This window comes from Poeciliopsis prolifica, unplaced genomic scaffold (assembly GCF_027474105.1).
Source record: "Poeciliopsis prolifica strain line A6 unplaced genomic scaffold, Auburn_PproV2 SCAFFOLD008, whole genome shotgun sequence".
NCBI classification, from domain to species: Eukaryota; Metazoa; Chordata; class Actinopteri; order Cyprinodontiformes; family Poeciliidae; genus Poeciliopsis; species Poeciliopsis prolifica.
In genome coordinates, this window is record NW_026562383.1 from 9887561 (window position 1) to 9912442 (window position 24882).

General features: G+C 37.7%; 2 protein-coding genes across 5 annotated transcripts; both read left to right on the plus strand.

The window, feature by feature from the left end:
* The first annotated feature begins 10413 nt into the window (after nucleotides 1-10413).
* On the plus strand, nucleotides 10414-14307 carry armc6 (armadillo repeat containing 6). 2 transcript variants are annotated; one of them, XM_055032486.1, is made up of 8 exons: nucleotides 10414-10521; nucleotides 10765-10910; nucleotides 11935-12020; nucleotides 12106-12676; nucleotides 12766-12911; nucleotides 12999-13130; nucleotides 13276-13413; nucleotides 13493-14307. In XM_055032486.1, exons 2-8 carry the CDS (start codon nucleotides 10790-10792, stop codon nucleotides 13703-13705), a joined length of 1407 nt encoding a protein of 468 aa, XP_054888461.1. In that variant the 5' UTR covers nucleotides 10414-10521; nucleotides 10765-10789; the 3' UTR covers nucleotides 13706-14307. The 2 variants fall into 2 exon arrangements, with proteins under 2 accessions (XP_054888461.1, XP_054888460.1); XM_055032485.1 differs by having other exon boundaries at nucleotides 12766-13130.
* A 1001-nt stretch (nucleotides 14308-15308) lies between these two features.
* slc25a42 (solute carrier family 25 member 42) lies at nucleotides 15309-24487 on the plus strand. 3 transcript variants are annotated; one of them, XM_055033495.1, is made up of 9 exons: nucleotides 15309-15649; nucleotides 16404-16551; nucleotides 18543-18712; nucleotides 19374-19485; nucleotides 19628-19653; nucleotides 19825-19991; nucleotides 20073-20189; nucleotides 20865-21016; nucleotides 21583-24487. In XM_055033495.1, the coding sequence occupies exons 3-9, from the start codon at nucleotides 18620-18622 to the stop codon at nucleotides 21894-21896; spliced, it is 981 nt and encodes a 326-aa protein (XP_054889470.1). In that variant the 5' UTR covers nucleotides 15309-15649; nucleotides 16404-16551; nucleotides 18543-18619; the 3' UTR covers nucleotides 21897-24487. The 3 variants fall into 3 exon arrangements, with proteins under 3 accessions (XP_054889470.1, XP_054889469.1, XP_054889471.1); XM_055033496.1 differs by lacking the exon at nucleotides 15309-15649 and adding an exon at nucleotides 16150-16252; XM_055033494.1 differs by lacking the exon at nucleotides 16404-16551.
* Nucleotides 24488-24882: the final 395 nt, after the last annotated feature.

Consider the following 24882-nt stretch of genomic DNA (forward strand, 5'->3'; position numbering starts at 1 on the left):
TAATATACATGTATCATAAACCTAACTGTCCAGTGGACGCAGTTCCACTTAGACTTTATTTATGTGGTGAAGTTGGGACCATACATGAAGAGATCATTAGTGGTATTCACTTCACCTGCTGTGAAGTGAATAGTAGGTGATGTCTGATTGGTGGAGACTTTAAAACACCTGGAAGATGGCGGTGTAGGAGTAGTCAATCCAAAACCACTATTTGGAGAAACTGCTGCGTAACAACAAATAAGGGTCAATGAACTACGGTAATATCTCACTTTTGAGTCGTCATCAGAAGAGTTTTGCTTTCATAAAGGTAGGTCCCGGTCCAAACGTGCAGCTCCAGAGCGTTTGTAGCAGGGCTACTCCATTAACAACATGGTCGTCTCTCTAAAGACTCCAGTTGGCATCCGCTCTCCTGATGAGAACTCTGTCTGCTTAAAGCATCCCTCTCTCTGAACCAAACTAATCCTCACTTATCCACAAGCAGGCACGGAAAGACACACATACGGTATATGAAATGCTGCGATTTAAGTAAAAGCCTAAAGTGGGGAAGGTATTTTCCTACCCTGCAGAGTGGGGGGCATGAAGTGCTTTGTCAGCCTCACCCCTTCGTTCTTTAAATGACAAAAAATAGCTCTTTCTAGATGTTGCTGTGTCATCAGGTCTGACTGTTTGTGTCCTCTTATCCTAACACTCCAGTCTCCTGAGGTAGAAAAGCAATCAATGCTGCAGCAAAGTTCTTCTTTTAGTATAACCGTAATATTATTGGTTAGAAAATACTCTAAGCTGGTAACATTTGTTCACGTGAGTCCAGAGACACACAAAAACTACCGGCCAGCATGAGCTCCACAAAAAAAACAAAATCAGTCTGGTAACATTAATTACAAGATAAGGTACATCTTTCTAGATTATTGTCATATACATGCTTTTTTATATGTTTCTTTCAGAGATTTTGGCAGTTTTTTATGACTCAGGGAGAATTAAAATAATTGAATTGTCACTGTTTGGTGAGGTTTGGAGTAAACTCAGGGACTCAACGTGGGGCTACCCTAAGATATAGTGACAATGCTGCGAAACCTGTTCTCTGAGGGGTGAGAATGTCCATAAAACACGTTCTTTAGATCAGTTTCACATGTTGTTGTTCACTGAGTGCTTTCAGTGCAGATTTAAATGATCAGAATTTTATTGTGCAATAAGTCAATATTTACCCACCAGAATGGCTTTGTTCAGAGCACGAAAGAAATAAAATCCACATATGATAAGAAATTTGGTGTCTGGCTCATTTTCTTATGGGTGAGTGATCCAACTCTTGCATAACAAGGCGATTTGTTGTCTAAATGAAAAAAGAGCAATAGCTGACAACAATTAGCAGTTTGCAATAAAGTTTATTCCATGTGCTGGGTTATAATTCCTTTAAACATTTAAAAGGTTACAGGCAGAGTTGTATGTTTAAACAACCCTGGAAAACAAAGTTTGTCTATTCAGTAAGCACAGCTCATTTAAATCTTTAATTATTTTTTAACAAAATCGCAAGCAGCATATTTCTCTTATGGTCAAGGAAGCTGAGAAAACTACCCTGAGCTGAAGTCCAATAATATCCAGTCTGTTCTGTCTTTACACACTTCTGCATTGCCTGTCAAATGTGTGTTTGTGGCAAGAAATGGTGCATATGTGAGTGGCATGTAGTTGTTTCATTGTGTTTGTGGCACAAATTCTCTAGCCAACCAGTCACACATTTGTCGTTTTTACATCACATTTTCTTGTCAAAAAGCCAAAATGGACCGTTCTGAGACTGTCAGTCCATACCTCTCATGTTGTGTGAAAGACTATTCATATCCCACAAAAACAAAGAAAAGTGGTCTTGTGGACAAGTTCAGGTGGGTCCAAATTTTTTTGAAGTCATTTCCTGGCTTACAAAGGTTGCATCACATCTCTCTTACTCAAATGACATGTTCTATTGTCTTTCTTATGTTTAATAGGGTTAAGAGCAGAAATGAAACTGACTTATGTCATGCTATTCATACCCCAGTAAAACCGAAACTAAAAGGTGACAGATAGATAGATAGATTTTAATAATATTCTATCTATCTATCTATCTGTCTATCTGTCTATCTGTCTGTCTGTCTGTCTGTCTGTCTGTCTGTCTGTCTATCTATCTATCTATCTATCTATCTATCTATCTATCTATCTATTCATAAGACTTTAATTCTTCCGAAATATAAGACCCAGATATAAATGGGCACATGTATTTAACACAGCACATCTGCATTTGTTAAGAGAACACAGTGAGCTGGTCCTGTGCAGGTATCGAACCCTAATGAGATCATCCAGCCTCCACGCAGATCCTCCGTCTCTTGCCCTCCGCGCGCAGCACCATGACAGCTTCAACTTAATCCTCATTAAGCGCTGTAACAATGCAGGAAGTAGCTGCTGCAGTCACGATTATATTGGCTCACTATTTGGCAGGAAATGGCTTCTTTCAGCGACTGCGTCCGAGACACTTGGGGCGTCCAGAAACTTTTTCTCTTCTCGGAGCGGTCGCAGCCTGTCTCCTGTCTGCGGGCGGAAGTCTGCCGTCTGCATCGGGGGAACGAAGACGTATAAAAGCGCAGAAAGAAGGATGTTAAGTGAAATCAGACCAGTTTATGAAAAATAGATATGTTGATCTTTCTAGTTCATTTTTACACTTGACCTAATTAAAATAAAGCCAAAAGGAACACATATTTAAGTTGGTCGACTTAAATTTGCTTATTTGATTCAGACTAGTTGCATATAGTTGCATTGTAACAATAGAAAAAAAAAGGATTAATCAGAAATTGAATGCTTACATAATTTTTCACTCTCTGAATTTAATTGATTTATTTGCATAGCGGATTAATACATTTATTGCACTTTAACATGTAACGTTTAAAACTGATTTATTCTGTCTGACCCCAGCTCTGACCCCAGCTCTGACCCCAGCTCTGACCCCAGCTGGGCCCTTGGTTACATAAAACAACATGATGCTAAAGTTCAAATACAAAACAAATACAAATGTGAATCTGATTGAAGCGCATGGAAACAATAATGACCTATAACAACAGCATCAAAGAGAGAAAATTGGCCAACACATATGTTAGCTGGTTCTGCTCAATAAACTTCTTCATCTGTAAAATAAACTGAAACTAGTCAGAGTTCAGTTTTAGTTCTGCAGCAAGAGAATTGCACGTTAACTTTCTTGGAGTTAACGTTAACTTAACTTGTTTAGTTTTAACTAAACACCTGCATGGAAACAATTACAACGCCAGTACTGGCTCTATGTTGTCACCAGTAGAATATAAATATGGTAAATTATGCACTGTGCAGCCGCAAACTACTCACAGCGTTTCACTTTTTCCGCATTTTATAATTTTACAGCTTTATTCGAAATTGCAATAAGTGAATCTCTTTCCTCAAAAAATTTGCAGTGAATATTCCACTGCGAAAATGTGGATAAAGATTTTTGAAATTTTTGCAGCAAGAAATCATAATTAAGTAAGTATTCACATCTTTGCCACTGAGCTCAAAATTGAGCTGTTTCTGTGCCTTAAATGGAGTCCACTGTTGGTAAATTCAACAACTTCAACTTGGCTTGACAGAGAAAATTGACACACCATTTCAGGAGAACCTTCTAGAAGAACATCCATCAAACAGGCCTATATGGTAGAATACCTCAGACAAAATTGTCACCCATCAGGAGTTTGCCAAAGGACAAAGCAAGGACTCTCAGACTATGAGAAACAAATATTGAACCCTTCGGTATGAATGGCAGGAGGAAACCAGGCATGGCTCATCACTGGATCTCAAAGGATCAGCTTCAGAACCATTCAGTGAATGTCCTGAAGTGACCAAGACAGAGTCCAGACAAATGATGCAAATAATTATGAACTTCTAAGTATCTAATGAGTTTATTTGCCGTCTTATCCAGAACCTTTGGAAAAACTGGCAAAATCCTGGCCCCCTGTTGTAATGGATGAATTAATGACACATGTGAAAGGAATTCAAAGTACATCTTTGTGTTTTGTTGTGAAAAGACAAATCTTGATCATTTATTATTCATTGCAAATATAGTTGAAACCATAGGCAAGCAGAAATGTGCTGGAAGCATTGCTGTTTCCTCATGAGCTCTTTAACAGACAAGCTAACAGTGTGTTTGTGTGTTTCCAAGGTCTTCTCTCTTCTAACAATCAACTTATGCAGATGTATTACAATGGAATAAATTACTTGATATTCTTGCAGGATTGTTAATGTTTTTCTTCTGTGTTTGGGAAAAATAAAATAAAACCTTCCTATCCTCAGCACGTTGTCTTCCTTTGTTATGCTCACGTCCAGCCAGTCAGACTCCGGAGGGATAGCAGATTTTCAAAACAACTTTACAATATTGCATTTCACCAAGGGGGTCATATATTATGTTCAATAAGCTGGCATTGTTCTGTCTTCAAATTGAAAACATCTGGTTTCAAATATGTTGTGACATTTACACCACATTCCTACATCTTGTGGAGCTCATTCCTGTGCAACTCATTCGATGAAATGACTCCAGATGGCCTCATATGACCTCTGAGATAAATGGCTTCCACCTCCTTCCACATGAAACAAAAGGCTTTTTGATGATGATGTTTGCTTCAAAAAGGCAATGGCCATAGTCTTCTCTAAAATTCACATCCAAACATGTTATGGATTAGTTGTTTAGATTTCCCCAAATCACTGGATTTGTTCAACATCGTTTGTTACAGGACCAGCATGATGATGCCACTGGTAGCACCATTCCTGGATTTGACGCTCAGCCTGAAGTCTTTCTGCATGGGATTGCAATGTTTCATCTGGGTAATTTGGTTGCTTCTCTCAAATAAATCCTAATAGGTTAATTAGGTGTGTGCATGGATGGTTATTTGTCCTGTGTCTCTTCCAGATTTATTCCTCTAGATACTCAAACACTTGCCCCTACTTCTGTGCAATGTAGACTCCATTTAAAGTGTCTGTGGAAAAACAAAAGCCATTTTCAAGTCCTATTACTGCAAATTGTCAATTGTATATTTGGTCTAGACTTTGACACACATCATTGTGCTTGCATCTGAATCACACCCATGTAATTCTGCTAAATTTTTATGGTTGCTGTTTTTTGTAAGGTTAGTTTCCATCTAGTCTCAAGTTTCCAGAAGGTTTTTCTTTCGGTTTTGCCGTGTAGACAATGCTGTTCATCTTTGCAACAATTGACCACCTAACATTCTCTAATGAACCTCTGAGGCCTTCACACAGAAGATATATATGCATGCAGAATAAATTACACACAGGTGAATTTGTTATTTATGTTGTGAGTTCAGCCAGGAGGTTTTGCCTTGAATTTTATGTATGCGTATCAGGAAAATGACTGAGTAGAAATACACACCCCACTTTTCAGACAGTATTGACAGCCATGTGTCATTTTTCTTTCACATCACAATTATAATCAACTTTGTGTTGGCCTGTCAAGTAAAACTCAATAAAATACAATAAAATTTGTGGCTGTAATGCGACAAACGAGGTAAAAGGTTCAAGGTACAGTATACCAGGTTCTTACTCTCTTGCATGTCAACGATACGTTTGATTGCTGAACCTTTCAAAAACGTTTTCTTTGCTCCACAAACTTTGCTTTCTGGAACTTAAGTCTTTTATGGCAAACTGAAAGACAGAGCAAAGAACCAGCAAAATAAAATTATTAACCATTTCTTTGGTCTTTCAAACAACATAGACACGTGATTTGTGCATAAGCTTATAATTTACCACACTACTTCACATTTTACGTGCTACAGATTTTTTTTTTTATTAATTCTTAAACAGCTGCAAAATCATTTAACATTACTGTGAGAAAAACATTTTATATATTCTCTATTTATTCTAATGAAATAAAAGTATCTGCGTTACATTTCAACCCGTGCAAAACGCCTACCCTGGTAGGCTACTTTATCCTCTGAAATGTGTGCAACAGACTGTACAGAATAAAACAAAACATTTAATTTTCAACTCTGGCAAAAGAAGTGTAACATCTGGGCAGTAATTTTACATAATATTGAAACTTTAATCAACAATACTCACAAAGTGCAAGTGTTTCTTATGTGATGAAAACCACCTAATACACATGAATGCAGAATTATACTGCCACCTTCTGGAAGAGATGAGAAAAACAGGAACAGAGACAAAGGCTTTTCCACTGAGTTGAAGAAAACCAAGAAAACAAAGAATCATTCATTGTGTACGAAATAAGACAAATATGTATGGCTACAATAAGTAACAGAGACCTTTAATGACCAGAGAAATCATTACATGTTTCTTCAGCCCAGGTAAAAATGATGTAACATAGAACAATGGAGAGCAACTGTGCATTGCAAAATTAAACTGGTTCAAAATACATCAATATTTTTCTGATTAATAGCAGTTTCAGTTCATATTTACACTTCGAACAATGTGGAACATCAAATTACGATTGGGATAACATCAGTTTTACAGCCTCTCTCCAATTTGTTTTCCATGAAACCTCACACTTAGTTTTCTATATTTAAGCACAGTACTACGAAATGTATAAATACTTACACGTATTTAAAATCGAGATTGTAATTCTAAACTTTCATGTTTAATACAAATATGGTAGGCAATATGGTGGAATGTCACTCCTCCAGATGTGACATTCCACAAGATACACACACAATTATGACACATTTTGACTCAAAGTCATGTCTGAAGAAAAACAAATAAATGCTTCTTCTGGGAATATAAGGTATGTGAAACTACATTGTCTGACACCCCCACATTTCTTTCCTGTTTCCTCCACAAGTGCACAAACACTTGTGGAGTTTGTGCCCCCAAAGTCATCACTCAAAAAAAAACAAAACACAAACAAACAAACAAACAAAAAAACAATGATTGGTATTATGAGTACAGTTATCAAATGTTTGGGGGAGAAAAAGCCTTGTTCTACTTGGCTACAAAAGTCCTGAAATTATTAGAATAAAAACTATGACAGTTTTAAAAGAAAAAAAAAGCTAAAATAGGCTCAGTCCAATGGACAATAATCACAATTAAAACATTAACATCTAACAGAACAGAAAATAAATACATAAAAAGAGGTGCATTTTTAGAGCAATTTTGTTCGTTGTCAGGTTTTTAAATTTTTCACATCTGAATTGTCTCACTAAAAACACATTTTAATATTATACATGTAAGCTTTATCATAAATATGCACATAATTCTGCTAAAGACAGAATGTGTCCCATTCTGAAAGTAGTTGCATCACTTTATTTGTATAACAGAAAGAAAAGTTTCTGAAAATGTGAAGCTTTCGCTTCTAATATTTTAAGTCACAAAAAATAAATTTTTGATGGCCCAGAACTCTTAAGATTAAAGAGGAAGGATCTTAGATGTCATGGTGCTATTTCTAATTTTTTCAAATCTTCATTTCTTCTTACACTGCTAATAGTGGCTCTTCCTTTTACCCTCTGCAGTCTGCTATGACTGTGGCATTGCATCAGCTCTCCTGTGTCTCATTCTCCCAGACAGCATCTTGTTCTCAGAGCACACCACACATGCTGTTAGTAGGTCTGTTCTGACTGAGGCGGAAACTAAACTGCAGGGGGCTGCCTGTTCCCGAAGTACTTAACACACCACCAAATATTTTCACTGTCAGTCCAATTGGGATGCAACAAGTCATGATATAAAAGACCAGTGTTGAATTCAAATGAGCAGGATCTATGCTCAAGAAGCCTGAATGCTGCAGTCGCTGCACATTTATTCTGTGGGATCTTTTTTGTCGTGATTCTTTGAAACTCGTGTAAGTAGGGAGTACAAGTAAAACATAACATGTAATGTCTTTGATTGCAAAATATGAGCATCTTAATTCTTTGAAAAGGTAAAGTGTCATTATACGGTCCCTTGTCTCTGATAACATAACGCTAGCATCTGTCTGCTTTAATATAATGCTCAGTCTGGTTTGCAATTACAACTGGCCACAAACCCCAAAACATAATTTATTGACTATAGTAGAAATATTCCCAATTTAATTGTAAAATCTTCAAAACGAATTGATGCAGTGGATTAAAAATAGCCAGGTAAGTACTAAAATTGGTTAATATATCCTCAGCTGAATTATAATAACATGTGAGACCAAGTTATTATTTTGAAACAATACTAATATGTTTATACCCAAATAAATATTCACAATTTTGTCACATCATAATCAAACATTTCAATGTGATTTATTGTAATTTTATTTGTTCGACCAGTAAAAAGAGTCATTTTCAAGTTTTTATTTTCAAATAAACATCTAAAAAGTGTGTTAAATGTATTTGCATTCAGCCTGCTTTCTACTGATTTCCCAAAATTAAACACCAGAACTCTACATATCTGAGATCTTGGTGTTGCCATGTGATTACTTTCTCTCATGCCTTCATGCAGAGCAACAAGTGCAGTTATGATCCCATCTGCTGCTCTACGATTGCTGTGCAACTGTTTGCATGTTTTGATGGATAAGGTATGTAGTGATCAGCAGACACACCCTGTGGTTTCGCAGAATAAGTAAGATGGAGGAAGCAAAACTGGAGCAGATGGGAAAATATGTTTAGATCCTCTGCAACAGATATCTCCAAACTGCTAAACAAAAGCCTTGCTTTATTACGTGGATCTAAATAATTTCATCTTGAAATTTACAAAAAGTGAACTTAAGAAACTCAATGTTGGAATAAAACCAAATTCCCTCCACCCTCTCTAAAACAAGACGTTTGTGGCTTTAATGTGACAACCTTTGTGAGAAATGTACACAGACATGGATCAGATTAATCTGTTTTGTAAAATTTACAATTGTCACATTTTGGTATTCCCAGTGAGATGCACCAACAACAGGAGAATTTGTTATATCGAGTTGTTCTCCAAATCTAGATAAATCCATGAGTTCAAATTAATTTAAGTCTGACACCTAGGATGAACAAGAGAAATTGAAACGTAAAGGAGCTGTTTGCCTGTGCTTTAGCACCAGAGGCCACGAGGAAGAAAAATATTATATATTTGTTAATATGTTGTAGCTCCTGCAAAAGAGTTGAAAACAATACGAGACAAATAAAGAAATGTTTCAGTATGCTCTTCTCATGCAAGCTACCCAGCAGCATGTGAAGCTAGTAAATGAGAACTTGGGTTACAAACCGTCACAACTCAGAGAGCATTCACAATGCATCCAGAAAGTCTTCAAAATGTTTCACTTTTTCCACATTTCTTTTTTCCAAATCTAGTCAAGTCAACTGAATTTACCACAGGTGGATTCAATTTAAAAGATGATCAGTGGAAACAGCTCAGATTTGAACTTCATAGCAAACGAGTGAATAATAGTTTTCTATTTTTAATATATTTGCAAAACTGGCAAAAAAAATTTTTCCTGTCCCAATAGGTTATTTGTGTATAACCTTTTTAAGGAATAAGATTAATCAAACACAATTTGGAACGAGGCTGTAAAGCAATAAAATGTGGAAACAAAGAAGCACTGTGAATACTTTCCAGATGCGCTGTAATAGACTAAAAGTGTTTTCTTTTTTCAACAACAGTCTGATGATCTCTACAGCTTATGACTCACTGCTTAAATGGACTTGTGCCTTGACGAGTTGGCACATGACAATGGACTCCAGATGGATGATCTGGAACCTCAAAACATTATCCCAAGATTTGAGTAAAAGCAAGCAGATCTATATAATTTGTTAACACTTTTGATGTTAACAGATCATAACATGATTTGCCAACAAATCATGTGACAGGAAGAGGTTTTCCTATTCTTCAAATGTAAGCCAACATTCTTTGTCAATGTTCAGCGTGCTACATGTAGTACATCTCTCTTACGTTTGCCGGTCTTTCATAGAAAGCACACATCATGTTTCTCTATTGACCTTCCTAATTTTCAGAAATTGTGAAAGTTTGACAAATATGACCTGGTGCACCAAAAAGCTGTAGATTTGACAGAAAGGATTTTTGGTAGCGCTTTTGATTTAGAAAATGTTTTAGATGATAGAAAATACAAAATGAATCCAATAACAGCTTTATTTTAAGCATAGATGTTAAAAGGGACAAGAGTGCAGAAGTACCTGCAGAGTAATTTGTTGCACCAACTGGCAAACTCTCTCAGACATTACTTCTGAGTGAAGTTTATGTGCCAATTTTCCACTGTTGTTCCATTTGCCTCCTTTTTCATTGACTACCTCTGCAAACCTACAAAGATAGGACAAATAGTGAAAACCCCCCATTAAATACAGTTAAGTCCGGGCTCAAGTAGGCTCATACAGTGGCATTAAAAACTGTTATTTGTTTATTTATTTATAACCGCTAGCAGGAACGAATGTCTGCAGTCTTTGTTTTAACGGACAAAATATCTGCGTGCACAAAGTTGGGCGGGTTTTGCTATTCACAAAACCCAGTTGTGTACCAATGCCCGCTAACTGTGTTTCCAGCTGCGCTACTTTCGTACACACAGCGAAGCCGGTTGTCTGTTACTACATAGAGGTAACTGCTGTTTTCCACATATGTTTTTCTAGGTTACTATTTTAGATTAGAGTTTTATACTAAACGATAAGGATTTTATTTAACTGCAGGTCTACTGCTGCTTACACAGTGGAAAGGAGAAATAAAACGAGCCATCCTTTAGCTAGCAATAACGAGCGTCATTCATCGTTGTCCAGAGTGGGGCTTGGCTAGCATTGAAGAGTGGTCATCTTTTAACACCGCCATGTTCGTGTTTTATTTCAGGGTGGGGAAGTAACAGTGCGAAGAAATGTCGAAGCGACGCATCACCCAAGAAACATTTGATGCTGCTGTCCGGGAAAACATTGAGGAGTTTGAGATGGATGCAGATGAGGCTCTGAGGGAAGCCGTGGAGCAGTTTGAGTCTCAAGGTGAAATAACTAAAGAAATACGCACTGAAATCAAGAAGCAAAGCCACAACAACATGTGGCTATTTAAAATATTATTTGTACTTGTATTTGTGTCACTGGACATAAAAACATTACGATGATCTCTGCAGTGTTTTACAGATCTATGTAAATATAGAAAAATTAGTGATTCTATCTCATGGAATCCATCTATTCATCCAACCATCCTCTATCCATTCTGAAATTTGATATTTGAACTTGAGCATTATTATGTTGAAAAACAGTCATAATCACAGTATTACTATGTGGAAAGTACTGTTTGGATACCATATTCTGAATAGCATAGAAAAAAAATATTAAATTTCTTACACTGACTCCAGAGAATTTACTTTAAAAGATTTTTTGTTTGTTTTTAAATTACTGAATGGCATAGCATCAAGATACCGTAACTATTGAGCGCATCTAAATACAAGCTGCAGCGCTAACTTTAAAAAGAAAGTTAGTGGGTTTTTGGCCAGGTGCATTAAGAATAGCCAAAAACCAGTTTCTTAAAATATATGTTTAAGAGATGTTAAAGTTTACTGAGAGTGATGGGAACCTTGTGATGGTGGAGATGAAGGAGAAACCTGGGGCAAAGTTGGGTTGACAAATTCCAGCAATCATTCAACGATGATATCCCAGCAATCTGCAGCTCTAATTGATACTTTAAAATTTCAGTTTGGTTGTTACACATGAATGAAACCTCCGTCTTCTGTTTGTATATATTTTAGCTCAACACAATAAGACCGAGAAAATATTCAAATCTATACCAATTCTAATTATGTGCAGATCACATATGAAAAGGTGCAACAGTTGTCTAAAGCAAAAGCAACAACATTGAAAATGAACATCAACAAATACTGAACATAGTTTAAAAAATGACAAGGTAAAATATAGGTGAAACACTCAAAGATGGAATACAAACAGAAATCTGTTTGCAAATTGTTTTAGAACTTAGATCATCTTAAGAGGGGAATATGGCGGATAACAGGTTTATTTGCTGATGCAGGTGTGGATCTCACTTGCATCGTGAAAGTTGTTCCTGCTGCATCATCTGATGACAATCAAGAAGAGCAAACTCACGAGGTCCTACAGGTGAGTCTTGATCCAACTGATAAAAACATTTGTTTGGTACATAACCTGTAATTTTGACTGTGTTCACGTCTTGTCCTGATCGCAGGCTTTGGAATCTCTCCGGATTAGAAACAACACCGCCGCTCTGCCTGATGCGACAGCAGACATAAAATGCTTCACTGAGCAGTGCTCACTTGGATTTGCACAGAGGTACCTGGCTGCTCAGAAAGGCGCGTACCCAGTCATTCTCTCCTACTGCAAAAAGTGCATGGAGGAGCGTGATTACACCTTGGCTGGGCTGTCTGCTCTGGCTGCGCTGACAGACGGACAGCCAGACCTGTTGGACAAAGAGGGACGGCAGTTTCTTGTCGATGTTCTTGAGAAGCACCAGGCAGATTCATCTGTGACATGTGTTGCCATCTGTGTGGTGCGTCACTGCTGCATAAAGCATGAGCAGAACAGACAGGATCTGGTAAAAGGCGGAATTCTGCCGCTGCTTACTGGTGCCATAACACGACACAGTGACTGCGCTGTGCTTGTCAAAGAGGCAGCCTGGGCCCTTCGGGTCATGACATTTGATGACGATCTCCGGGCTACTTTTGGACACGCTCACGAACACGCCAAGAGTATTGTTCTAGAGCACAATGGACTGAAGATTTTAATTGGGGCTGCAAAAGGTGAGGCCATCTGATCAAGTTTTTGGTCTATAAATAAAGTACATTTCATTGCTGTAAGAAGTTTTATTTTGTGTGTATCTGCTTCACAGCTCATCTTAGCAACACTTCTGCTCTGAGTGAACTGTGTGCCACTTTATCCCGACTGGCTGTCAGGAACGAGTTTTGTCAAGACATCTGTGATCTGGGAGGGTTAAAATTCATGATGACTTTACTTGCGGACAGCTATGAATCACCGGTAGCGTACACAGAAAAAACTAACAGATGTGTTTTCTTTTCTTCTTCTTCTTCTTCTTCTTTTTTGAATTGTTTATTGCTCTTGCAGGAGTTGGTCCGGCAGGTCCTCAGTGCCATACGGGCAATAGCAGGAAATGATGATGTGAAGGACGCAGTTGTTAATGCTGGTGGGGTTGACCTTATTGTTATTGCCATGAACCGACATATCAACAACCCTGCTGTGAGTTCTACATGAATATTACTTCTCTGGCTTAAACTTTAAATGTCTTGTGCAGTACCTTGTGAAAGTATCCACATCCCAACCTGTTGACATTTTTGGAGACAAACAAATGACGATGCTGGACTGTGTCCATGCTCTCCGGCAGGTCTGTGAGCAGGCCTGTGCATGCCTCTCGGTTCTTGCCCTGCGAAAACCCAACAACTGTAAAGTCATCGTGGAGAACGGAGGTGTCATAGCTGCTGTGCAGGCCATGAAGATCCATCCGGGTTCTATGAATGTACAGGTAACAGGAGATGACTAAAACTAGCTCTTAAAGATTGCCAGCTCTTTATGTCTGAACTTTTCTCCCTTTTATTAAACAGAAACAAGCATGCATGCTGATAAGAAATCTTGTTGCAAGAATGCGCAGCTACTGCCAACAAATCCTGGAGCTGGGAGCAGAAGGTCTTATATGTCAGGCTGTGGAAACGCACAGAGACTGCGGAGACATCGGTAAAGCTGCTCTCAGAGATCTGGGATGCAAAGTGGAGCTTCGAGAGCTGTGGACTGGGAAACATGGCAGCATTACCAACTAAGAGTGGAATAAAACAACAATGGTCATATTACAGCTTTAATATCTTCAAAGAATGCTGTAAGGTTGCTACACTGTGTTCATGGACAATGATTAATACAAATACACCCATCTGGTTTCAATGTAAATGTTAGTACACAGTTAATGTACTCTGGTAAAACCCAAAAGTCAATATTCCAAAAAATAAAAAAAGAATGATACAGCATTGCAAACATGTGAAATACAATGCAAATAGAATTTTGTACAACTTTTTTATTTAACTATTTTTAATGTTTGTTAGGTGTAAATTTTTGTTCTTTCTGTTCAGTATTGTAATAATTTATCTCATATTGGCTGAGCCTCAAAAACAATTGTGTCTGGCACTGCTAATTTTCTTTTTTAGTTTTATTTTTATTCTCCATTTACCATCAAGCATCTTTATATTATTAAATTTTGTTTACTCTTCTAATTTGCATTCATATAGGCATATTCAATATGACTGAATATGTCAACGTTCGTAGTCTTTGTGAAAGTGAACGCGGTCTTTCCCACAATGTCACATTTATATTCATAAAACAGGCACTACTGAAGTTCTGAATTGACCCTGAATAAAAAAGTAAACAAATCCAACAAACTGGTTTTATTTGGTTATTTTGTACCTCACCTCTCGCCTCATGACAGCTGAAAATAGGCAACATCATCCTTTTGTGTTACACGTATAAGAGAGAAATATATAACAGATTCCAATTGAGTCATAAACACTAAAATGTATTCTTTGAAAAGTTTAATCAAGCTACCAGAATGGAGCATATTATTCAGAACTGGCTGCCACTAAATTAGTTATGTCAAAGTTTAGAAAAAAAAGTAAATCAAAGATTGGCCACAAAATTTTTATCAGTGCATTTCTAAGTAAATATGATTAATACCATCAACAAGAAACTTAATGTTTTTGAAGATTATTGCAAATATGGAGGTATTTTTAGCTAAAAAATAATAATGGAAAAAAAAAAACCCAGAAGACTTAATTTTTCCAAAAAATAGTATCTGAAAGTGTGATAAAAATGTGTAGGTTTTAACACTTCCTGGCTAAGACATTACTCTGTATTATGATTTATTGGTAAACATAAAATCAGAAATCTACAAGAATAATCTCAACCTCAAAAGGATTAACAGAGATCGATTGACAGATTATTTTCCTGAACATTAGTTTGCAACGTTGTTTTTTTTTTATTTTTTATTTTTATTTAGCACAGAAAAGTTTTTTTAAAATATATATATACATTTGTGTAATTTATTTACCCCGGTTCTATTAGGTATTATTAACTAAATAGCCAGTTATTTAGCATGACTAAATAACTGAAGGCTGTTAAAAGTAACTTCATGATCATAATCTTTTCTCAACAATCTAAATTTATTCACAGCAGAATAATTTTCCACAAAAATAGAAGAAAAAAACGTCAGTGAACTGTAAACATTACAGCAACCATGGGAAAAAAAAAATGAAACACACAGGGAAAGCATCTTATTTTTAAGGCTGTCGTTCACGCCCCTCTGTTCCACCTATCCAAGCTCGCGTCGTCTCGTTTTCACTCCATTTCCCACAATGCCACGCTGCTCGTCCTTGTCAACCCTGCCTCGGGTGGCTGACAGGAGTGGTAACGGTGGAGATACAAGAGCGTGGATGATGTCTGTCACATGAAGTCACTGCCGGGCGGCTGGCGCTTTAAGCTGTACAGAAAAATAGTGCCTTTGAAGTCCGGGTATAACTTCTGTTAGCATTCCTCCATGGTTTATGACTGCGCTGCGCTGTAGAGCAGAGTAGTGTGGACGGTAGTGTAGCGGGAGGAGCTAACAGCTAGCTTACGTTACTTAACCTGGTACCAGTTGGTTAAACATCCGCTGAAGAAATTAAATATCAAGAGTGGGATATCAAACCTTAAGAACCATTCGAGCTGGTGTGAGCTTCGAGGTAAGATACCGGGTGTTTATTTATTTATTTTCTAGATTGCTTCATCCAGCTGGATGCAAATATTCACTGAGTTTGTTTGTGGACAAGTTTCAATAAGGCTGGGGCAGCAAGCAGAGCTAGACACGTACATTATTTCAGCAATTAACTTTATAAATGTCGTCACTGCCTGGCTGAGTAATATGAACAGTCACAATACAGAGTATTGAGTAATAAGTATAAAAAGAGCCCAATGTTTTATATGTTGCTCCTCTTTAACACGCCAGATTGAGATGACTGCAGCTCCATCAAAGCCATCAAATGAAATCAGGTGTGCTCGAACAGGGAAACGCCTAAAAACCATGCAGGACAGCGTGCCTTGAGGACCAGGGTTGGGGAATACCGGTTTGAGGGATGAGTTGTGCTTATAAGACTGTCCTGAGCAAATACCACAACATTTTAATATATTTAAAGTAAAAAAAAAAAATGTTTCGGTGGACAAAGTTTGTTTGTTTCATCAGATAAGCTTCAATTATTTCTCCTAAGTAATACAATTTATGTGGGAAAAATGTAGGTGCCTCCTTTCAGCCAGCTGAGCAGCAGTTTGCAGCAACAAGTGAGGGTGAGGTAGGGTTAACTTAGTTTTTGTTTGACTCTGACATTTCATTAAAGTACTTTTAAACCGTACCGTAATGGTGTTGTGGAAATATTTTCTCTGCTTGTCTTAACTAATGAGTCTGTTTTTGCATTCTTAATCCATGTTTTTCTTAAATCTTAGTGATTGTCTTATCAGCAGACATGAGGTGGCCCAGTTCAACCAGAAAGTTGGCTAAAATATGAGGAAGACTTCATTATTTAGGCAGGAGTATGAGTCAAGAGAGGAGAAAATTCACAAGCATAAGGAAGAAGGAAGAATTGGAGAGAAGGTGAAACAAAGGCCTCTCCTGATTCTCTGATGTGTTCATCTGAGAGTCTGTTCTCTTAAAGCTGGCCTGCTGAGGCCAGCGTTGGTACCTCCAACTACACAAATTTCCAGGAGACTCGCTGTTTTTGCTCATGTTTCATTACTGCTTCTGTCCTCTTTGTCGTTCTGCTTCATTTCTGCAAAATGGTCCGTTTTAATATTTAAAAGTTTTCAGCGTCCAGGGAATTTAAACAGAGAAGTCAGCAATCTACCAAAATAACATTTTTTGAAGTTTGGGTTTGATTTAATTGTTCTGAATCACTTATCATTTGTATATTGAGCTGATCTGAAGCACTGCTTTTTGCAGATGAACCCTGTCCTTGTTGAAAGTGACTTCAGTTTGTGGTTCCTCTCAGGTCTCACAGCAACACAGAGGTTTTTATCTCAATGTCTTTCTGGCTAACCCTCACTATGCTGCTTTTGTTCCCTTTTGACACAAAACAAAGGAAGCTATTGTTCTTCAGGGCTTTGGTAATGAGACACAGCTAAATGCTAGCTGGGACAAAGAGTACTGAGCTAGTGAGAGATTTTTATCTGTTCTACCATGCTTTTTTTAAAAATCGCCATCACAATTTATTGTGTAAATTAATGAATTAGTTGTCAAAAGGTCTTACTGGAAAATTTAGAATCTGTTCAAATAATTTTATTAATGCATGCAAAATCGAATACAATTTTTATGAAATGCAGGAATCTTTGAAAATAAACGTACATGTCAGCACAGATTTACACTGAAAGACAGATTTCAAACAAAAAAAATTGTTCCCTCTTGGTTTAATAAATTCTCTGAGCTTTTTCTATTTAGGTTGAGTTAGGATTACGTGAATAATTTCTAAACGTAATTAATGAGACCTGAGATTGTTTTACTTTCCTCAAATTTAGCACTTAACAAAAGTAAGATTACTACGCCTTTAAAAACTTTGGAATGCCCAGTTGAGGGCATTCCTTAAGCTACACATCATACTTGTGTATCTTAAGCTACACAAGTATGATGTGTAGCTTAAGCTGTTTTTTTTGTTTTTTGAGGCACACCTTAAACACACTGCTTCCTTAAATGACATCACAAAAAACTATTTGCAATAAATCACCTAAACTATAAAAAGATTACTCAAAACATTACACCCAAGTCATACAGTCTTGAAGGACAATTCTAACAAATACTATAAAAATTTCTCAAAATATTTGGATAAAAAAAAAATCAAAAATACCCCTTGTTGATATTCTGGCAATTTAATTGATTTTAATGTCTGACTAATGTCTTTTTGTACACCTTATTTTAAACTGTACAAACAAACACTCTCAGGCTTACGCATGTGATTGAAAGTTGTGAAGCTGACCCAATGTTCAACAGTCACTAAAAGGGTTAAAGGTTGCATGAATGGCCAACTTGTGTGGTGAAATGATTAGCTCATGGGAAAGGAGGCAAGTCCCCTTGTTTCCAAAAGTAATGGCATCCCAAAGGTTCGTCACTGAAACTTGATCTCAGTCAAGTGTTTTCAGATTCGATTGTCCTGATAGTAGAGGACATGTTGTAAAGCTGAGATCTGGGGTCTTTTCACTGGAGTGGGCTGAAAAACACAACAAACGGACACCTTTCACCTACTTACAGCTGGAAGTCCTCAGCTGTGTCCTTCAAGGGCCTGTTTTCTTTACTACAGCTTAACATGTGGAGGGTTTTTTTTGGCTGTCATCTGACACAACATTTTGACTTCTCTGATTCTTCTTGCTTATAGTGTCCTAAGCAGAATAGATCTGTGTTCACATAATGTAGCTGTTCTTAAGGCAAACTCAGGTTTGTAAACAGTGTTTGCATGGGAGCAAAGTCATGCTTTGTGACTTGATCCTGATGCTTTTCCATGATAGCAAGAGAATCCATTTAGTCATGACCCTATGCTTGTTTTATATTTAGTCCAACCTGAAACTGAACTGTCTTTTCTTTCTGCTGACCTCTTGCAGCTCTCACCTTTCTGTGGGACTTGCACCCCCTCCCTCCTTGTGAGTTGAATGCATGAGTTCTTGGTGAATCTGTGGGGATGGGAAGTGGAGTCCAGAAACGGCTGACCCCGCTGATGAAAGGAGAGGTGCCGCCAACCACTTCCTCCAGCCAGTCGGAAGCAAGCCATGAGGTGACGTCCCCTTTTTATGAAGATCTATGCATTCACTTATCTTGAAAAGGAAAAAAAACATAATTCATGCTATTTGAGTTGTCCATTAGACTTAAAGCGATTGATGAAGTTAATGATCTGTTATTTTTAGTACGCAAGCTTTTGCATTGTTCTACATCACGTTTATATTTTCCAATAATAAGAAACCTAAACTGATAAAAAAGGATAAAACAGTTTAGTATGCATTTATAATTAAAGCAAGTCATTATAAAGAAATTTGTAATTAGAGATGCAGTGACGTCAAATCACCAGCCAATACTGCATATTCTTGCCTGTAAACATTTGATCTTCGCTGGAAGATAAAATGTTTGAAGTAAAAGGGAACAAGTATTACAAGGCTAATATTTTATTTGATAATTTATTGTAGGATATCAATCCTACAATAAATAATTATTGTAGGATTAATACACTACTGCCTGCAATCCATCTCACTAAATCTCAAATCAACTATCTGATTTTCACTCTTTTTCATGCTAAGTTTGACTAATTTAACATTCAACGTTTATGGGATGATTTGCGTTTATCCACCATCTCTGGTTTGATGGTAAACAGTATTTCAAACACGCCTGTGTTCCTGTACGGACATTGTTTAGAATAACAGGATTTCTCCATGGCTATGCAGGACATCAAGCGCAGTCGATCAGTCCTCAATTCGCTTTTCTCTGGGGCTTTAGCCGGAGCTGTGGCCAAGACCGCCGTGGCCCCGTTGGACAGAACTAAAATTATCTTCCAAGGTAAGGGACATGCGCTACTGAGCTGGAAATAAGTTTAACTTGGTATAAGACCTTATTTATTTTCCTTCAAAAAAATTGGATGAATGAGGAATGATGTATGGAGATTAGTCATATTTTCTTCATCTTTGTGGTTTTCTTCCAGTGTCCTCAGCAAGATTCTCTGCCAAGGTATGTTCATTAAATATTTGAAATTACTCGAACCAAAAAATTTAATTTATCACATTTTGGTCTGGATATAAAAATCTGATTTAAACCTTTGGCATAGAAAGCTACAAAGGTAAAATAAATATCTAATATTAACTATTACTAATGATTTATTTTGTAAACACTATGCTACAGGAAGCTTATAAGCTGATCTACCGCACCTACCTGAAAGATGGTTTCCTCAGTTTGTGGAGGGGGAACTCTGCGACGATGGTGCGAGTCATCCCGTACGCTGCTATCCAGTTCTGTGCACATGAACAGTACAAAAGGCTGCTGGGGGGATATTGTGGCTTCCAGGGGAAGTAGGTGTATTTTATTTTGATCAGCTTGTTGGTGAAGTTTGTTGTTCATGACGAATTGGTGCCATCGTCTCGTTGTTCCAGGGCCCTCCCTCCGATCCCCAGGTTGGTGGCTGGATCTATGGCTGGGATCACAGCAACCATGCTGACCTATCCTCTGGACATGGTGAGGGCCAGAATGGCTGTCACTCCCAAGGAAATGTAAGGCCATTTTTCATAGTTTATGTATATTCTTCTTAAATGTTCTTCAGTAAGCTTCACAAGATTTTTTTTTTAGTAGCTGCTGGACCAGTATGTACAGCCACTTTAGCACAAATAGGATTAAATATGCAGCAACATGGCAGAAACCTGGACATAGTCATTCATCTTCAGAAATAATTAATTATAGTAATTAGAAGTCAGTTCACACTTCACTCTGAGGCAATCTGAGTTCTATGGTACAAGCAGAATAAATGAACTGGACAAGTAAGAGCAAGGAATGCTGTACAATTACACAATTTGTGGAACTGAATAATGTTTCAGCAATTTAATTGTCAGTGTACAATGTCAGACCTCAAGGGAGGATTCCCTGGTTAAACACACCTAATTAAATTAAATGAATGATTCATTAGGCATATGCTACACTCGATGTAAAGCTGAGTAGGTATTTCAGATCAGCCATATTTGAAGGACACTGAGTGAGATGTTGCTGCTTGCTGTTTGTCTTAGTGATGTCACCTGCTTAGCCAAGACTCCGCTGCCCTTCAGCCAGCAGCCATGTGGCAGAGACCTGAACTCAGCAACACATGCTGCTTTGATCCTTGTTTTTGATCAATTTTACTCTGCCAGCAACAAATAAAAAACATGTTTTAAGTTTTTTTTTCCTCCTCTGTTTAGGTACAGCAACATTTTACATGTTTTTGTGCGAATCTCTCGAGAAGAGGGCTTGAAGACGTTATATCGAGGTTTCACTCCAACTATCCTTGGTGTCGTACCCTATGCTGGTCTCAGCTTCTTTACTTATGAAACGCTTAAAAAGTTGCATGCAGGTATTAAATGCTTTCATTTAATTTCTTGCATAAAACAAATTATTTAAAGCTAATTTCTTTCCTTTGGAACTTTTTTAACATGTTATATTGTAACAACAAAGTTCAATGTATTTCTTTGGGAAATGTATGTGATAGATAAATCAACACAAGGTGATAAGTAATAGTGAACTGGAAGGAAGAAGGAGTGGTTGATATTTACTTAAGATTTTGTCATGATATCTTGTGGTCCTTATTGGGATTGCAGTAAAATTGTTGATAAAAAATATTTTTCAAAGCCTCACAAATACTGCTTCTAAAATAATCATCATAAAATTACAAACAGGTTACATTAAGAATTGTGATGTATTCACTAAGCAGCACACAATAACTCTATTAAATAATTTTTTTATTATAAAACATTTTTCGACTGAAATCTTTTGCTATAATTGCACAATTTTGTGTCGGTCTATCAAATAAAATCCCAATAAAATACATTGATAATAGTGCAACTAGAGATGTGGAAAAGTTCACGGGGTGTAAATACTTTTGCAGTGTGCTCCCGCCTTTTAACTTCCTGTCTCATGCAGAGCACAGCGGACGCTTGCAGCCATACTCCTACGAGCGTCTGACTTTTGGAGCCTGCGCCGGCCTGATCGGCCAGTCGGCTTCCTACCCTCTGGATGTGGTGAGGCGGCGTATGCAGACCGCAGGGGTCACAGGTCACACGTACGGCACCATCCTGGGTACCATGAAAGAAATCGTGTCCGAGGAGGGGGTTATCCGAGGCCTGTACAAAGGTCTCAGCATGAACTGGGTCAAAGGACCTGTAGCAGTGGGGATCAGCTTCACCACCTTCGACCTTACACAGATCCTCTTGAGGAAGCTGTATCATAAGGGATAAACCCAGGAGCACCACAGACCCAGAAAGGACGCCGCTGAGAGCGGAGTGACCTGATCCCATGAGCTGCTGGACGTGAAACAGAACAGGAAACCGAGAGAATGTTTATCAGTGGAAAGAAACAAACGCACAAAGACTAACAGGTTCCCGAGGTTGAAACGTGAGGTGAACGTAGCAACTACAACCTGTTGTCAAGTGCAATATGATCACTTTATTGCGTGCTTATAAATTGTAATGCTCCAGCCCTGTGGAGAGGATTTCTGTGAAAGTTCAGAGGTGCGGACATGGAGGTCTCACATTGAGTTTAAGCTGTTAAACCAAAGGTAATAATCTGAGTTTGTTGCAGATTATATGTTTGCATGTTTAAAAAAAGAGTTGAGTTTTTCCCCACCACTGCATTTCATGGCATTAGCCACAGCAATTTGATCAAAAGTTGAATTCAACTTCACCCACAAGTAATTAAATAGCACACAAGCTGTTTTATCACAGTGCCAAGACAGTTGAGTATTAAGTGTCCATGTTATCTATGTTGATTTCAGTGTAAACATGTTAGCTTTTAAAAAATAAAATAAAAAAAGTGCAGATTTTGTGCCCCCTGGCATGTGGTTGTTGAGGAATGAATCATTCTGATCTTTTAATCAAACACTTCCTGATATAATCCAGTAAAACCCCCCCTACAGAGTGAGTGTCACCGTTGTTAGGTTTATAGTCCTGTTGCTGCTGGCGCTAGAGCAACATGCTAATTTGTCTGTAACTAATGTTGAGGATTGAAGATGTCCAAGACCGAGGCATTTTAATGACCCTCCTTATCCGTATACAGGTGATGTCTTCCGTTTGCTGTCAGTACAGATAGCTTCTTGGTGTGTTTCTATGCATAATTTTAGAAGAGAAAAGATGATTGCTGTGGCTGTGAAAGGTCATTGAAACAACTTTGAAATCTCCTTTTTGGGGAGGATTAAAGGTGTAGAGCTGACTGGAAATATGCAAAGACCTACCTGATATGTGATTTTGAGCTGTTTTGTTGTACTTTTTGTTGTGTTCTCAGTGTTGTCTTTATCTAATTATAACACCTTGTGAGTTGGTGTCAAGCAAACAACTCTTTCTACAGCCAAATTGCTCATTTAGCTTTCAGTTCAGCAGCTTAACACTGGGACATTATTGATCTAAGCTGACTGTCACTGAAGAGTGCCAGTGGTTTCTATACTTAGGACTGACATACCAAGGCAGGATGGTTGAGCTGCTCATGCACAGCCAAGTGGAGCAGAGTGCAGGTCCAGATAGACTGGAGAGCAGATATGCAGGATATGATTTATATTTTGTACCCTTATGGACCTGAACAACATGATTTAATGTTTGCTTGATGCATTTTGTTCTTATGTCCTCCAAAATTATTTGCAGCTCTCATAAATATGTGTAAAAAAGTGTTTGGACTAGTTTTTTCTTTTATTGTATGTGAAAGTGAAACAACTGAGCACATTTATTCATGCGGGGGGGAATCCCAGTTAAATCCTCTTAGGGTAAATATACTCTGATACACTCCAATGGGATTCCCAGGGCTGCAACTCGCCCACAGCATTACAGATCCACCACCATACCGAACAGCTATGAGCTCCTTTCCTGCATAGTCATCCTTTATTTCCCAACAATCTCTGTTGTTTTTATTTTTGCCAAAACTCTAGGTCCCATCTGAACAAAGCACAAGGTTTCAGTAAAATTCTAAGTGGGAAGCTTTTGAGCTCATCTCCTGCGAGCTACTGGGAACCAGAAACTGCCAGTTGCATTCATGTCAATTTCCGATCCAACTCTGCAGCGGCAAACTTTGATCAGCTTTGTGTCTGTAACCATGGCGATGTCTAAGCCAGTGAATGGGGCTTAGACAACACGGTGACTACAGCCTGAATGAAGGTTCATTTCTATCACTCAAGTGCCTCGCAGCAATAGCTTCGTTTTTACTATGACTGAGCTGATTCTGCTAACCTATGTCGTGATTTTCACGTGGTTTTGAAGTGTTGAGTGTTTAAGAAACAGCATCTGTTTGAAAGACCTTTTAATATCAGTGACTGAATGTATTAACTACTGTACAGGTCCAGATTTACTATGTGAATTTTGTAAGACTAACTGCCTTGCAGAGTATTTTTTGTCTGAGGTTTTATTGTTCTGATATAAGATTCCCAGTTCATTCCAACACTTTATGGGCTGATATTAAAGGACAGCTTCATTTTAAAATGACATATAAAAAAATTGCATTTAATGTCTGCTAAAATGTAATATAACAGAAAGACAATCAGAAAAATGCCAAAAAAGTTGGAAGTTTTGCTTGTTAATCGGATAAAATTGGATGACAACAGCTTTAATAGAAAGAAAAGTAACTTTAATTTCAATAAAAAGGCTTCAGTTGTATTCTGTGGCAGATGATATTGTGGAGTTTACTTTGTTTGTAGCTGTTTTTTTAAACTCCTTGATTTGTGCCAATTGAATGTAACATAGCTACTAAATGGCCTCATCATCTGTCTAATCTATCGTGATGACGGTGTATCTGTGGGAGGATGTTCAAATATCAGATTCTGCAAATAAAACTGGATGTTCAAGGTGCAGTGATTTATATTAATCTGTTCCCTGTGTGTGTTTCATATATTCATGTATAATGCAGCACTCATAATTAGAGCCATTCCTGACAAAAAAAAAGATCCAATCCTGAAGAGAAAAACTGAATGCCACACATTCTGGAATAATAATTAGCTGTTCAAGAGAACCTGTTATTCAGTTGATGCAGAGGTGAGTTGCTTTTTGTATTTAAGATTCATGTGACTCAAAGTCAGAGGTACGATTTAAAATTGGATTTGTTCAAACTATTTGCTTTGCCATCAAGGAGCAGGAGAATAAAGGAAATGGAAACTTCCAAAAAGTGGAGTCATCAAATCTTTGTAGCAACTTTCAGATTGATCTGCATGCCAACCATATGTTTTGAAGGCATGTTGGAGAGAGTGCC

Bases quoted from the DNA above. Each gene is read 5' to 3' on its own strand.
- armc6 (XM_055032485.1), top strand. From the start codon at position 10,790: ATGTCGAAGCGACGCATCACCCAAGAAACATTTGATGCTGCTGTCCGG. The intron at 12,677-12,765 runs GTGAGGCCATCT...TCTGCTTCACAG, and splicing joins TTTAATTGGGGCTGCAAAAG to CTCATCTTAGCAACACTTCT. The intron at 13,131-13,275 runs GTGAGTTCTACA...GCTCTCCGGCAG, and splicing joins GACATATCAACAACCCTGCT to GTCTGTGAGCAGGCCTGTGC.
- slc25a42 (XM_055033495.1), top strand. From the start codon at position 18,620: ATGGGAAGTGGAGTCCAGAAACGGCTGACCCCGCTGATGAAAGGAGAG. The intron at 19,486-19,627 runs GTAAGGGACATG...GTTTTCTTCCAG, and splicing joins AACTAAAATTATCTTCCAAG to TGTCCTCAGCAAGATTCTCT. The intron at 19,992-20,072 runs GTAGGTGTATTT...TCGTTGTTCCAG, and splicing joins TATTGTGGCTTCCAGGGGAA to GGCCCTCCCTCCGATCCCCA.